Source organism: Chrysemys picta, chromosome 25 (genome assembly GCF_011386835.1).
Source record: "Chrysemys picta bellii isolate R12L10 chromosome 25, ASM1138683v2, whole genome shotgun sequence".
NCBI classification, from domain to species: domain Eukaryota; kingdom Metazoa; phylum Chordata; order Testudines; family Emydidae; genus Chrysemys; species Chrysemys picta.
Genome location: NC_088815.1, coordinates 2,527,312 through 2,542,148, shown reverse-complemented (window position 1 = coordinate 2,542,148; position 14,837 = coordinate 2,527,312). Strand labels below are relative to the sequence as shown.

Sequence of the window (14,837 nt, the reverse complement as noted above, 5' to 3'; positions counted from 1 at the left end):
ATAGCGTTTTATACATGCATAGTGAAGTAATGTTCCATCTGTATTTGAATATGCAATTCTCATGTACATGAGAAGAGTGAAACTTAAGACCAACACTTTCAAACGTAGACATCTAAATACATATTTGAGGTACCTAGACAAACATTCTAATTTTCAGAGATGCTGAGCACCTACAACTTCCTTTGACTTCAATGGGATTTTTTGGTGCTTAGCACCTCTCAAATGAAGACCTCTTGTTTAAGTGCCTTAATATGGATTTAGATGTGCAACTTTAGGAACTCACGTTTCAAAATGTTGACTTAGAAGTATGTAACATAACAAACTGACTGGAGACAGTTTTCTTTTTTGCTAAAAACACTAAAAATTAAATGCAAAAAGCCATACTAGTACAGAATTATGATTAAAATTTAGATGTTACATACACATATAATGAAATTCAGTGCACGCACTGTGGCTTATGTTAAGGCAGAAAAGTTATACCTCACCGTCTGCATTAGCAGAAAATGGCTATCCAATTGAATTCCTGAACTGGCACATGGCCCTAACGTCTGGCTTTAGACACATGGAATGAAAGTGCTCAGAGCTGAATGTTTATCACTGAGTAGTCTGGTTTCCTGGCTGAGCTGGTGGAGAGGTGGCAATATGATTTATTGCTGTGCTAGAAACTTAGGGCTGGTGTACGCCACAGCCTCCCTCCCGAAGATATAAGTGCCCTACTACACCGACATCATAACTCCACCTCCACGAGAGGTGTAAGGCTTACTTACATCGGCTGTTCTGTGTCTTGTCACTTGCTGTGAAATTGACAAGAAAGCTGGGCCTGCTCTCCAGGGGCAAGAAGCCCCAGATGGCTTCCTCCCCGCTCCAGCGGGGAATGGAGAGGCGAGAAACCCTGGGCGGCCTCTGGGAGCCCGGGAGCCTGTGGGGCAGCTGGACTCCTGGGAGGGAGCTGCCAGCATAGCTGAGACCAGGCTCTCTGCTCCCCACACTGTCCCTGTTAGGTCAGTGGAAGCGTTCTTGGTAAGGACGTGCACCACTGACCCAAGGAAGGTCGTGTGGATCTACCCCACTGGCAGAATTAATGTGGTGGCTGTAAGCTGACCTAATATAGGTTGACTTACCTTTCTAGTGTAGACATACTCTTAGGCTCAAGTGCAACTAGGAAAGCTTCACTTGCCGGGCAGGTGAAGTGCTGAGCTTGGTCTTGGCAGAATAAGGCTGGGTCTACACTACCCGCCTGAATCGGCGGGTAGAAATCGACCTCTCGGGGATCGATTTAGACGCAACAATCGATCCCCGAATCGACGTTCTTACTCCACTAGCGGAGGTGAGAGTAAGCGCCGTCGACGGGAAGCCGCAGAGGTCGATTTTGCCGCCATCCTCACAGCGGGGTAAGTCGGCTGCGATACGTCGAATTCAGCTATGCTATTCACGTAGCTGAATTTGCGTATCTTAAATTGACTCCCCCCTGTAGTGAAGATGTAGCCTGAGAGAGACTCCTTTTCTAACGTTGTTACTCCATAGAGCATGACAGAGTTCTCTGCCCTCTTTCCTGGGTGAAGTCAGCCAGTGGCTGTTTTAAGGGGAAGGACATGTACAGTGAGTCACTTGCCTGCCCTCTGTGCCACACGCAGGTGGGAAATGGCTTCCAGCAACTTGCCTTAACTTTTATATATATATATATATGGCCTTCATGGTTTCTATTCCATTTAAAAGTTCCTTTACCCAGTGCATTAGGACTTACCTTGTTACGGGCTATTTACTTACTAGGTGGGAAGTGTCAAAGTTGGAGTTGGATTTGAGTTACTCCCCTGGGAAAAGTATACTGCTGTTTTTTAAGAGCAGGACTTTTTTTAATCATCCTCTCATAACTCAGCAATAGCTGAATAGCTCTTGTTCACATTTTCCAAAAAATTCAGCCCTCAGGCACATAAGAAAATTTCTGCCCAAAAGGGACCATTTTTTCCGAAAGTGTAGTATAAGTATTTCAAAACATGATTACAATGTGGAAACATTTTGGAACGGTGTGCTAGTACAATTGACTCAAGCAATTGTACTAGCACAACTGGTATAATTCAGTATAGTAGACAGAATCAGCCTTGAAAGGGATTACAGGCTAATGATTTACTGTGCAAGTCATAGTAGTAATTTTAAATTCTCCTGATGTTAACATGCAGAAAGACATCTCCACTTTCTAATAGAAAATTTTTCTCGTTACAGCTTCTTGTGGGGAAGATGATGGAGCAGGGACCCGTATTAATTATCACTTTCCAGGCTCAACTTGTTTGGGTGATTAAAAATCAGAAAGGAGAGGTGGTAGAAGGAGATCCGGTAAGTGATGCTGTCAAGGCTGATTCCCCACTCTAGCACTTTGAGTGCAGAAGGTGGGGGCCCGCAATGATTCTAGCAATAAATACTGGCCACTCCAGGCTTGTATTAAGCTCCTAAAGTTACAGCTTTTCTCTGACCTTGGATGGGTAGATGCTGCCAGCACCCAAGTGCAGAACCCCTTTGAGAACCCAGGAAGGTACACTTGGGAATTCCTTCCTGTGGTGTACCCTCAAGGACACACACACACACCCCCCCCCAGCTGGAGAAGAGCTGAGAAAGAAAAACAAAGGAAATCAGCTGTTGCTATCAGCTAATTAAACAACATGTGCACAAACCTCTTAGGACACAAAAATCCAGTCCTGTTCTTAAAAAAGATAAATTTTATTAAAACAAAAAGAAAGAAAATACATCTGGAAACTCAGGCTATTACTAGATTTAAAAAGAGCAAATACAATGATTAAGCATCAAGAATAGTTCTTGAGGTCCATCTTAAAGGTTACAAGCAAAACAAAAGCACCTGGGGTTAGCACAGAGGTGTCCACAAGCCATAAAGAAATAAAAGGAGATAAACCTGATCGCGTCTTCCTAAACATTTCCTGATCTGCTTACATATCTGGGATTTCAAATGAGTAGTTTCTAGGTATGATACTGATGATTTTTCATACCTGGCCCCAAGCTTTTTACAGCATAGTTTCAGCCCTGTCTCTGCTCTCTGAGAACAACCAGAGACAGACAAAAGGGGAGTCTTGTTTCAATTTCAAAAAGTTCTAACCTTCCCATTGGTTCTTTTGGCCAGGTGCCCCACTTACTTCCTTTTACCTATGCATAGCAGTGATACTTTTTAGCCCTTTACAGGTAAAGCAAGTAGAGAACAGCTACTAAGAGGGATTTTATAGTTAACTGGCTGTCTGGGTCCATAAAAGGGAGCTAGGCCCCCCTCCCCCTTTCATTTATCACAGATGCCCTGTACTGTGTGTGAAAAATGAAGTGCTTTGCAGTCAGTTCTAGTGAGATTGTGTGCATTCACTTTTAATCCAGTCATCGCTGTGTAACACACATATCTGCCATGGAGCCTGGCTAATGCGCATTTAACTAATCCATAATTCACCCCCACAAACACATGCCCTCTCCGCTTCTGAGCAGAGATGAAATAGTGCTCTAGCAACAGGTCTGGCATTACTGAGCTCTCATTACTTCAGTATGTTTGCTAGAACATCACTAATTAAAACTAAGCTTGTCAAATAAATGAACAAGTTCATTTTGTGATGGAGAACTGGGCTTTCTTTAGGGTGCTCACTTACTAATAGATGAAGTTCAGTGCTTCACAATGGGTCTCCGTATCACCAGTGTGAAGTAACAAGTCCTGCACTCAAAGCACACATGAAACCTTTGCCCTGTAAGCATGTCCAGACTTCCTGTATGTCCCAGAACTCAGATGCTTTCATTGCTGTTAATGGAGGTCTAGAAAATGGAGCAATTGATTTTAAAAAAATCCACCAACAGAAAAAACTGGAGGGGAGTACTTGGAAAAACAAGATATCTGATGGTAGGACCCTTAGCAGCCATCTTAAAAAGTGCTCAGAATGAGGAAGGTGTAATGAGCTGGTGTAGAGCTAATGGGATTTGGGTCTTTATAGTGGGAAATGGTGATTGGGTTCAATAAGTTGCACTTCAATCCCAGGTGAAATCATGGAACCAAATAATGAAAGGGCAGAGCATCCAGTTGCATCTAGCACAGTGGGTCCCTGCCCCTTGGTACACCTGCTCCCTTCCTGTGCCTGGCCTGGCTCAGCCACTCAGCGCTCTGTCCTGGTCAGATGCAGGGGGTGGCAGGTACACTGCCTGAGATCGTTGTGCTGGTGCATTTGAAAGGCCCAGGGATCCTGGGCAGCAGTGGGGAGTAGCAAAGGACGGGATTATGGTTTAGAGAAGGTTGTGAAATTCTCATCTCCGAGGAGATGAGTGCCATGGGCAGCAAGGCACCTAGAGGATTACACAGAATCACTCACAGCATGCTGCTTGATTGCATTGCTTTAAAGTCTAATGACAGCTGCTAGACAACGGGAATTTAGTGGGTGGAAAGTCCCAGCAGTGGCTCAAGCCAAATTGGAAATAAGCAGGGCTGTTACTATCTTTCCAGGATTGAGTGCAGAGAGGAGCAGGGGGTGCTACCTTTATGGATCTCCCTGCTGGGGACTGTCATCGTGGTGTAGATTTTGAACAAACAATCTCACTTCCATCACATACATCCTGTCACGTCATGGCTGAAATGTTGTAGGACCTTTCTGAGCAAAAAAAAAAAAAAAAATTGCATATTAAAAACCTTTTGGGAAAGACAACACCCCCATCCCAAGTTAGAGGGTCAGCCTTACTCAACATGCCTCAGTTAATCAGCTAATCACTTCTTAATGTGGCTGCTTTACATAGGCCTGGTCTACACTACGGGGTTAGGTCGAATTTAGCCGCATTAGGTCGATTTAAAAATGAATGCATCCACACAACCAACCCCGTTCCGTCGACCTAAAGGGCTCTTAAAATCGACTTCTGTACTCCTCCCCAGCAAGGGGAGTAGCGCTAAAATCGACTTTGCTGGGTCGAATTTGGTGTAGTGTGGATGCAAATTGATGGGATTGGCCTCCAGGAGCTATCCCAGAGGGCTCCATTGTGACCACTCTGGACAGCACTTTGAAGTCCGATGCATTAGCCAGGTACACAGGAAAAACCCTGGGAACTTTTGAATTTCATTTCCTCTTTGGTCAGAGTGGCGAACTCAGTAGCACAGGTGACCATGCAGTTCCCCCAAAATTGTAGAGAGTAGAATGTTTCTATGCTCCCCCTATCATCTCTGTCCCTGAGGTTATCGCAGTTTAGACGGCGAAAAAAATGCACTCACGATGACATGTTTTCTGAGCTCATGCAGTCCTCCTGCATTCATAGGGCACAGCTTAATGCATGGAGGCATTCAGTGGCAGAGGCCAGGAAAGAATTAAGTGAGCGCGAAGAGCAGAGGCAGGACGCGATACTGAGGCTAATGGGGGAGCAAACTGACACGATGAAGTGTCTGTTGGAGCTGCAGGAAAGCCAACAAGAGCACAGACCCCCGCTGCATCCACTGTATAACTGCCTACCCTCCTCCCCATGTTCCATAGCCTCCTCACCCAGATGCCCCAGAATGCCGGGGGGGAAGGCTCCGGGAATCCAGCCACTCCACTCTAGAGGATGGCCCAAAGGCTGTCATTCAAACAGTTTGATTTTTAGTGTGGCTACAATACCTTGTCTGTTATCTTTTTTTTTTTTTTAATGAATAAAGAATGCATGGTTTCAAAACAATAGTTATTTTATTTCGAAGTGGGGAGGGTGGTTGGCTTACAGGGAATTAAAATCAACAAAAGGGCGGGTGTGCATCAAGGAGAAACACACGCAAGTGTCACACCGAAGCCTGGCCAGTCATTAAATTGGTTTTCAAAGCCTCTCTGATGCGCAGGACGCCTTGCTGTGCTCTTCTAATCGCCCTGGTGTCTGGCTGCTCAAAATCGGAAGTCAGGCGATTTGCCTCAAGCTCCCACCCCGCCATAAATGTATCCCCCTTACACTCTCAGATATTATGGAGCACACAGCAAGCAGCAATAACAATGGGAATGTTGCTTGCACTGAGGTCTGACCAACAGCGCCAGCAAGCTTTTAAATGTCCAAAGGCACATTCAACCACCATTCTGCACTTGCTCAGCCTGTAGTTGAACTGCTCCTTACTATTGTCCAGGTTTCATGAACGGATCCCCCGAGCTCGTTGCTGGGGAGCAGGAGAGCAGAGTTGCAGGGGAAGTGATAGAGCTGTACACCATGCCCAGGAGGTTGCTAGGAGCCAGGCAGGGAAGACGTTCCCAGAACCCCCGGCCAAGCTACATGTCCAACGAGGACGATTACCAGTCCTACTGCACCGTCTACTGCCAGCAGCACCCAGGAGGACCAGAACAGATCCCCCGAGCTCGTTGCTGGAGAGGAGAGTTGCAGTGGAAGCGGTGGAGGACGACGGTTAGCAGTCCTACTGCATCGTCTGCTGCGAAGGCAAGGAGCTGCTTCTGTGTAGCAATGCCAGCTGCTACAGGTGCTTCTGTGTCGAATGCTTGGAGGTCCAGGTAGGGCAAGGTGCCAGGGCAAAAGAGCAAGAGCCCTGGAGCGGTTACATGTGTCAACCACAGAAGTGCTATGGAGTGTTACAGCGCTGACTGGACTGGAATGTACGGCTGCAAGACTTCTTCACCAGTGACAAAGGACAAGAATATGATGCACCTAAAATCTAAAAAGGTCCGCACATTTCCCAGAGTCACTACCTTTGATAACAGAACGTCAGTGATTGCATTGGCTACTTGGATCACAGCAGCCCCCACAGTAGACTTGCCCACAACAGCTGCGGTGACGGTGAGCTGAGCTGGCTCCATGCTTGCCGTGGTATTGCGTCTGCACGGGTAACCCAGGAAAAAGACGCAAAACAATTGTCTGCCGTTGTTTTCACAGAGGGAGGGGCGACTGACGACATGTACCCAAAACCAGCCGCGACAATGTTTTTGCACCATCAGGCATTGGGAGCTTAACCCGCTGGGCGGTGGAGACTGCAGGAACTGTAGGATAGCTACCCACAGTCGATGCTAGCCACGGTAGTGAGGACGTATTCTACTGACTTAATGCGCTTAGTGTGGACATGCGCAATCGACTGTATAAAATCACGTCCTAAAAATCGACTTTTATAAAATCAACCTAATTTCATAGTGTAGACATACCCATAGATACCAGAATTTCATATGCTTGGTCTGTTCTTCATGCACTTGGCTTTTGTGTGTACCTGGTGGTCTTGGATCAGTTGTTTCTGATGTTTCTGGACTGCATGGAAGTGTCTGATAGGAGAGTCTCATGTGACTCTTCATGAGAGAGAAACCATCACGAAAGAATAATTATGAATAATAACGGCATCTGGTTGGGGCCCTGTAGGGCCATCTGAAAGGAGCAGTGAAAGCCCATTTGTTAAGTAGGAGAATGGTGCCGAGCTAGGAGCTGCTGTGAGCACCTGGGAGGAAGGAGAGATGAAAAGGGAGTGGCAATATTGTGGTAACCGTTCTGACGGCTGCTCCACACACATGCTCTCAGCTACCTGTGGTGGTAGCTCTATACTGCAGCTGTAAGTAATATCTAGCTCTCACCATTAGGTCTTGAAGCGCTTTGCAAAGGACGTCAGTATCATTATCCCCATTTTAAAGATGGGGGAAACTGAGGCACAAAGGGGGAACAACAAATCGGAACATTAGGACCTTCATTTCCCAGTGGGGCTGTTTCCTGTTTTTTTATTTAATTTGTTTGTTTATATGTTTTGGATGCATGCTTTCTTGCCTTTCTCCGTCCTTGATGAGCGGGACCTCTGGGTGTGAGGAGCCCAGAGGTTCTGGGCACTTGGGCAGAAATTAGCAAAATGGAATTGAAGCGGGAGAAATTAAAATTAATAAATTGCAAGAGTGGTGGAGACTAATCTCAAGCCCAGTGAGTTTAGGTTCTGGATCCACTGTAATTGTACTAAGGTTTTGGCTCAAACCAGGTAAACTGTTCTCCTCGCCTCGTGCTAGACCAGGGGTTTCAAACTCAAATGACCACGAGGGCCACATGAGGGCTAGTTCATTGGCGCAAGGGCCGCATCACTGACACACACCCCCGCCTCGCTGCCCCCGGCCCTGCCCCCACTCCACCCCTTCCATGAGGCCCTACCCCATTCCAACCCCTTCCCTGAAGTCTCCACCCCAACTCCGCCCCCTCCCTGCCCCCAGAGGGTGCATGAGGGGCATGGCAGGGGCTCAGGGAAGGGAGTTGAGGTGCAGCAGGGGGTTGGGGTGCAGGCAGGGGGCTCAGGGTGCAGAAAGGATGTGGGATGCAATAGGGGGCTCAGGGGAGGGGTGTGGGGTGCAGCAGGGGTCTCAGGGCAGGGTGTTGGGGTGCAGGAAGGGTGTGAGATGTGGCGGGGGCTCAGGGCAGAAGGTTGGGGTGCAGCAGGGGGTTGAGGTTCAGGCAGGGGGCTCAGGGCAGGGAGTTGGGGGGCAGGCAGGGGGCTCAGGGCAGGGGATTGGGGTGCAGAAGGGGTGTGGGATGCAGCAGGGGGTTGGGGTGCAGGCAGGGAGTTCAGGGCAGGGAGTTGGGGTGCAGGCAGGGGGCTCAGGGCACAGGGTTGGGGTGTGGGGTGTAGGCAGGGGGTTCAGGGCAGGGAGTTGGGTGGGGTTGCAGCGGCGCATACCGGGGCCGGCAGCCGGCCCTGGCCCCACTCTGGGAAGTAGCTAGAACCATGTCCCTACAGCCCCTGGGGGAGGGGGACGCAGGGCTCCGCATGCTGCTTGCCGCGCCTCCAGGTACCTCCCCCAAAGCTCCCATTGGCCGCAGTTCCCCGTTCCCGGCCAATGGGAGCTGTGGGGGGGGAGGGGGCAGTGCCTGAAAACCAGGGCAACACACGGACTTTTCTTCCCCGCCGCAGGGATGTGATGCCAGCCGCTTCAGGGAGCGGCGCGGGGCTTGAGGGGGCAATCCTGCGGGTGTCGTTTGCCCACCCCTGGCCTGGAGGTAGGCCGGGGGAGTGGGTGCAGGCCGCTTGGCGGGCTGCAGGAAATAGCCCCACGGGCTGTGTGTTTGAGACCCCTGTGCTAGACACTGCACATGGCACAGTCCTGTGTTGGGACCTCTGAAAGCTACTCTGGGGATGCCTGACTGACCATGCCCTGTCCTGGAATCTGTGTGTGAATCACTTCTTGCAGTGGTTTCATTTGTCCATGTAAGCTGTAGAAAGCATCGCTGTCATTCACCTAAGCACCATCTGCGGATAAGTTCTGTCAAGCTCGTTTTGGGAGTTAATGACACATGGGTTTAAGAGCTTGTGAAATCTTCTGGAAATCTCTTTGTGGCTGAGTGGCAGGCTCTCGGTGTGCTGGGCAATGTTTAAGTAGTTTAATGATGTATAATAGGTGACACTGTGAGGAGCCTGGAGCTGGCAGTTTCCAGGAGTCTTCCATTAAAATTAATACATGTGTTTAATAAATATTGGCTTTTCTCAGCCATTCTCCTGAGCCCAGACTGTAGGTTTACAGAAAAAAGGACTAATTTTAACGATGGGGCCCATCTGGACTGATTTGCAGCCTGTCATATTGACCTCAGGGGGAAGAGAGGTCTATTTTGTGATTTCTCGTATTGAATTAGCCCATTGGTAAAAGATGGGTATTGATGGGCTGATTTATTAAAGGGGATATCAAAGCCCGTTTTCTGTCTGGTTCCTTGAGAACAGCAATAAATCCAGGAGATGCATTAAAATGCTGTAAAGGAAATGAAACCTTAGTTTTAATCCAGTGTCAGCTGCAGGCCGACTGGCAGCCATGATTGTTTTACTGTTGCACTTCTGCAGTGCCTTGGAGTCATGAGCAAATAACCTTCTAGGTAAAATGGAGCTTCAAGTTGTAAACTCGCTAAATAGAAATCATGTGCTTGTTCCTGCTGCAGTATTGCCCTGTTTGCACTCACCCACTACAGTGCTGCAAACTCACCCTCAATGGGATACATAGGAGGTTTGGGAGCATCTGAAATGATTATGCCAGGTGTTCTAGCAAATACGCCACTTTAAAAAGAGAGCAGGGGACAGATGCCTATGGAGTTTTGCACAGATGATCTGGGGAAATAGGCCTTTAACCATCCAGCAAAGCACTTTCAAAAGGTTCAAGGAATCCTCTTTAAAATTAATCCTGAGAGATTGTGGTGCCTGTCACAGCATCCCATGGGAATAAGGGACAAATTTTAATCTTAAATGCATAACTACAGTTTACAGAGTAGCAGCCGTGTTAGTCTGTATCCGCAAAAAGAACAGGAGTACTTGTGGCACCTTAGAGACTAACATGCTCTAATAAATTTGTTAGTCTCTAAGGTGCCACAAGTACTCCTGTTCTTCTAACTACAGTTTAGAAATCCACTTCTGGGAGTCCACAGATGGTTGCAGTCCCAGTTTCTTTGAATATATGCAGCAACATGCACTGCACATCCAAGATTAGGATGTAGCTCTATTAATAAACATGCAAAATCAGTCACCCAGAACTCCCACAGTGCAGGTAACGGGTGGTTGTTGTTTTTTTGTTCTGTGATGTCCCATTACTGTCTGTAATGGGCCACTCTTACCACTTCCAAAGTTATTTTTCCTCTCTTGGTATCCTGCTGTTAATTGATTTATCTCGTAAGACTGAACTTGCGCTTGGTAAAGCAACCCCCATCTTTTCATGTATTTATACCTGCTCCTGTATTTTTCACTCCATGCGTCTGATGAAGTGGGTTCTAGCCCATGAAAGCTTATGCCTAAATAAATGTATTAGTCTCTAAGGTGCCACAAGGACTCCTGTTTTTTTGTTGTTTTTGTTTTTTAAGATCCCTGTAGTTGTCTGCCACACTTCCAATAAAACACTCTATTTTTCAGGAGTCTAAATCTTTCCAGCTAGATCACAGCTTTGGTGCCAATTTTCTCCTTTCTTAGTTTGCCTCTTTCATTACAGAATGTAATAAAATGGAGTTTGAATGTCACAGATAGCTAGAAAATGCAAATTAAGGTTTCAGTGGCAATTAACTCAGCCCCATTACCCATCTTATATGTTTATACACTTAACCGCACAGACTTCTTCAAGAAAATACTACAGTAGAGCCCCAGAGTTACGAACTGACCAGTCAACCACACACCTCATTTGGAACCGGAAGTGCACAATCAGGCAGCAGCAGAGATTTAAAAAATAATAATACAGTATAGTACTGAGTTAATGTAAACTACTAACAAAATAAAAAGGGAAGCAACATTTTTCTTCTGCACAGTAAAGTTCAAAGCCGTATTAAGTCAATGTTCAATTGTAAACTTTTGAAAGAATCACCATTGGGTTTGTTCAGTATTATGAGTGTTTCAGAGTTACAAACAACTCTGCGGTTCTACTGTATACATATTGACCCAGGATAACAGGACTCAAGTGAGTACTACATGTGTGCAGGGCTTTGATTTGGATAGAAACGTAATGGTTTTGTGACTTTTCATAGTGCAGGTTAAACTTGTATTAAGAGGTTTTTGTATTGAATTTCCTCAGTTACTAAAGAGAGAAGGAAGGGCAGGGGGTGGGGAGACATGGGGAAAAGTTAAAAGGCTAAAAATGACAGAAGAGCAGGGCAAACATGCTTCCTAATGGGCACCAGTCAGCCCAAGGCTGTTGGAGATTGCGTACTTAGGTGTTTGCATGCACACAAGTCCATATTCAAATACTCTCAGCTTTATGAAATCTGAGGCACTAACTGCAGGAGATTCCCTGTAGAGTTCAGCTGCTCCTGGGCTATCTGGGTTAAACTGGTTGTCAGAACAGGAAAATGGGGGTGTGTGCTTGTTGCCATATAACTCAAATGGCTGCGTGGTTCAAATTTTCAAGCATCACAACCCTATGGAGCAAAAGTTAATCAGGGAATATTCAGCCCAAAAGGTTACGTTTTTGAAAGGCTGCACAAGAGAAAGTGAGCTTATGATATCCAGCATTTTGGTAACCTTAACTAAAGCAGATAAAAAACAAGAAAGATAAAGACAACATCAGTGTAAGCCTTACATAACAGCAATGTTGTTCTTTGTGTGTGGTGGTGCTGGGTGTTGACTCTTAGCCCAGTAGCGGTGCTATGTTCTCTCTGTATGCGGGGTGTGTGTGTGTGTGTGTGTGACTCCTAGCCCGATAGCGGTGCTATGTTCTCTGTGAGAGGAGGAGGGGAGTGACTTGTAGCCCACAGAAATGCTGTGTTCTCTGCAGTGTGTAGTTTCAGTTCTAACAAGTGATTTTTTGTTTCAGAACAAAGTTCTCCGGTCTGTGTATATGTGGGCGCTCTGCAGAGACCAGGATGAGCTCAACCCATATGCTGCTTGGAGGTTATTGGACGTGTCTCTTTCAAGCACAGAGCAGGCCCTCTAAGAATGCCATCCAAGAGCTTCCTATACCTCTCACTTGCACCAGTGCCATGTCTGAACTTGCAGCAACCTACAGTGTAAGGAGGGAGCTGTGGGGTACAGTCTGTGTTGGTTCTGTTTCAGAAGAGGTAGCTATTGGGTGTGCCATCACTTTACCAGTCCCTGATGTGACCTGCCTGGGACCCACACGACTACCCTGGGCACGGCGCTAGCTTTACGCTGTAAGAATGTGCAGTAGATTTAAGTGTAACTGATTTAAGACACTAGCAGCTGCTGTTGGTTCCTTTTTAAATCTTGGTTGGAGGAGGCTGGCCTCTTTCCTCCCCCTATTCCCTAGTGCTTCCTGACATGGACCCAGGTGGGTACTGGGCAGTAGCAAAGTGACATGTATCGTTTGCAATGTCAGCATCTATAGTAATCCAGAGGCAGCCCCCCCAAAAGGCTCTCAAAGTTCTTTCAGGACATGCAGGTCTCAGCTCCTCTCTTACTAGGTTGCACCAATAAGCCTTCTGTTGATGCAGTGTCATGCACTTTACTAAACCAAATGCACCCATGCCTCCACACATGCACCTTCCGCAGAGTCCTGCGGGGCCATATCAACACAGGCCAAGCAGGTTTGCAGACCTGGCTGTAGCAGTGAGGAGTGCTCCCAGTTGTGTTACGTACAGTTCTCTTTTGATGCAGGTGGGACCCACTGCTTTGAGAGTCTGTGTTTGAATCTCCCCAGATCCACGGGTGGTCACATGAGCTGTACTTACCTGGGCAGAGTGCCAGTTGTGACAGAGAAAGGGGCGGAGCTGTAGAATACTGACCAGGGCCAAGAGGGATAGACACAAGCAGTTGGCATTATCTGCTGTAGGTGCAACAGAGCAAATAAGGTGCAAAACCAACTTGGAACATAGCCGCCACCACCCCCCACGCATCCCCACTTATTTATTGTTAAGACTGAGTGCGAAGGGTATGATTCACTTACCTACTCTATATGAATTGACGGGTACAGTCTCCTGCTGCAGGTGGAGGTGCACACCTGGCTTCTCAGTGGAACCTGTGTGCTGGTTGCAGAGCTTGGAGGAGGTTAACTGACACAGAATCCAAACTGGTGCTGGGTAAACAGAGGTTCAGCTGAAATGTTCTCATGTTCATAGATTATTCTGCTGCCTCCTTCAATAAAGAGTGAAGATTCTTTTAACGGTGTGACTTGTTTGGGCAGAGGATAACTTACCCAATAGGGGATTCAAAGGAATGGTGAGCCCTGGCTTTTTCCAATTCTCCACATGCACAAAGCAGAAGAGCTGTTTTTTGCTTTGTAATTAAAGAAAATCATTCTGTCTGTCCCTCCTCCTCCCCCTGTGAGTATCCAGAGCAGTTCTTTTGATGAATCTAAATGAAATCAAAGTCTAGCCCAGACATCATTATCATTCCTGTAGCAGCGGTTGCAGACAGTCTGATGTATGCGGCAAGTTCAACAGCACCCATTATCTTAAGCCCCCACACATGATGCACAACTCTGCTATGCTGGAGTTTCCCGCTCTCAGGACAGGGGAATGTGTGCGCTTTACTGGCTGTTCAGCCAGTTCCACCCCGGTGCTCTTACCAGTGGAGTCATTTTAGTTTTTTAAATTTAATGTCTTGAATTTATGTATCGGTTCCTAATATCTGAACAAAATAAATTCCACACTGCAGCACCCAGTGATGGATTGGGTGAGTCCCTCTGTGTGACCAGCTCCAGCAGTGAGAGGACAGATGGTGGGCTTGGGTCTTGTTCAATGTTTGAGCGTTGCTCACCTTCATCAGCAAACTGATTGGAATTCACTCACATCTCGGCCATGGGGCTGGGCCCTGTGTGCAGACACTGCTGGGAGAGCAAAGGTGAGGCGGACGTTGTGTCTGTTAGCACTGGCATAGCCAGAGAAATCTGATTGCCTGGTGCATGCACAAATTCTGGGCCTGAGGTCTCCCCCCCCGCCCCCCCAATCAGAACTTCCCACACTTCCTTGTTGGAGGGTGATCAGTAATCTGCCAGGAGCCCCTAGCCATCAGCTCTGCACTGTGCCTGGGGTTTAATAGCCTCTCTCATCCTAGCACTTGTATGACGAAATAAAAGCAAAGGCCCAGCCTGCTGCTGGACTCTGACACACTGCACCTGTCAGGTGAGAAGCAGAGGATTTGCCTTAGTCGCCATGTGACAACATGGCGTACCTGAGAGTTTGCACTGGACATGCTGCTCTGCTCCTCCAATAACACAGACATAGCACATGCTTTAGTCAGCCAATCACACCTTGAATGTATAACAACAAACCTGAGGACCTGGCACAGTCTGTAACCAATCCAGAGAATTAAAACTACCCAGCCATGGATTAGACAGCTGCCTGATGTGAGCGCTGTCTGCCTGGGGATTTGGCTGTTGGAAAAAGACTGAATTCCCTTGAGAAATGTTGCACGTTCCTTGCTTGGCTTGACCCATGAGCCCTCTCCCTTGGCGTAACCAGCATGGCTGGAGAGTAAGCCTATGGCTGCACGGCAGGGG

At 47.3% G+C, this 14,837-nt stretch overlaps 1 protein-coding gene across 1 annotated transcript in view; it reads left to right on the top strand.

Moving 5' to 3' along the window:
* Positions 1-13,499, top strand: part of TIMM44 (translocase of inner mitochondrial membrane 44) — a 61,796-nt gene extending 48,297 nt beyond the window's left edge. Inside the window, exons 12-13 of the mRNA XM_005283775.4 lie at positions 2,221-2,331; positions 12,195-13,499. Coding sequence (XP_005283832.2) covers positions 2,221-2,331; positions 12,195-12,314 — 231 coding nt within the window. The 3' untranslated portion in view covers positions 12,315-13,499. The remainder of the gene's footprint in view (positions 1-2,220; positions 2,332-12,194) is intronic.
* Positions 13,500-14,837: the final 1,338 nt, after the last annotated feature.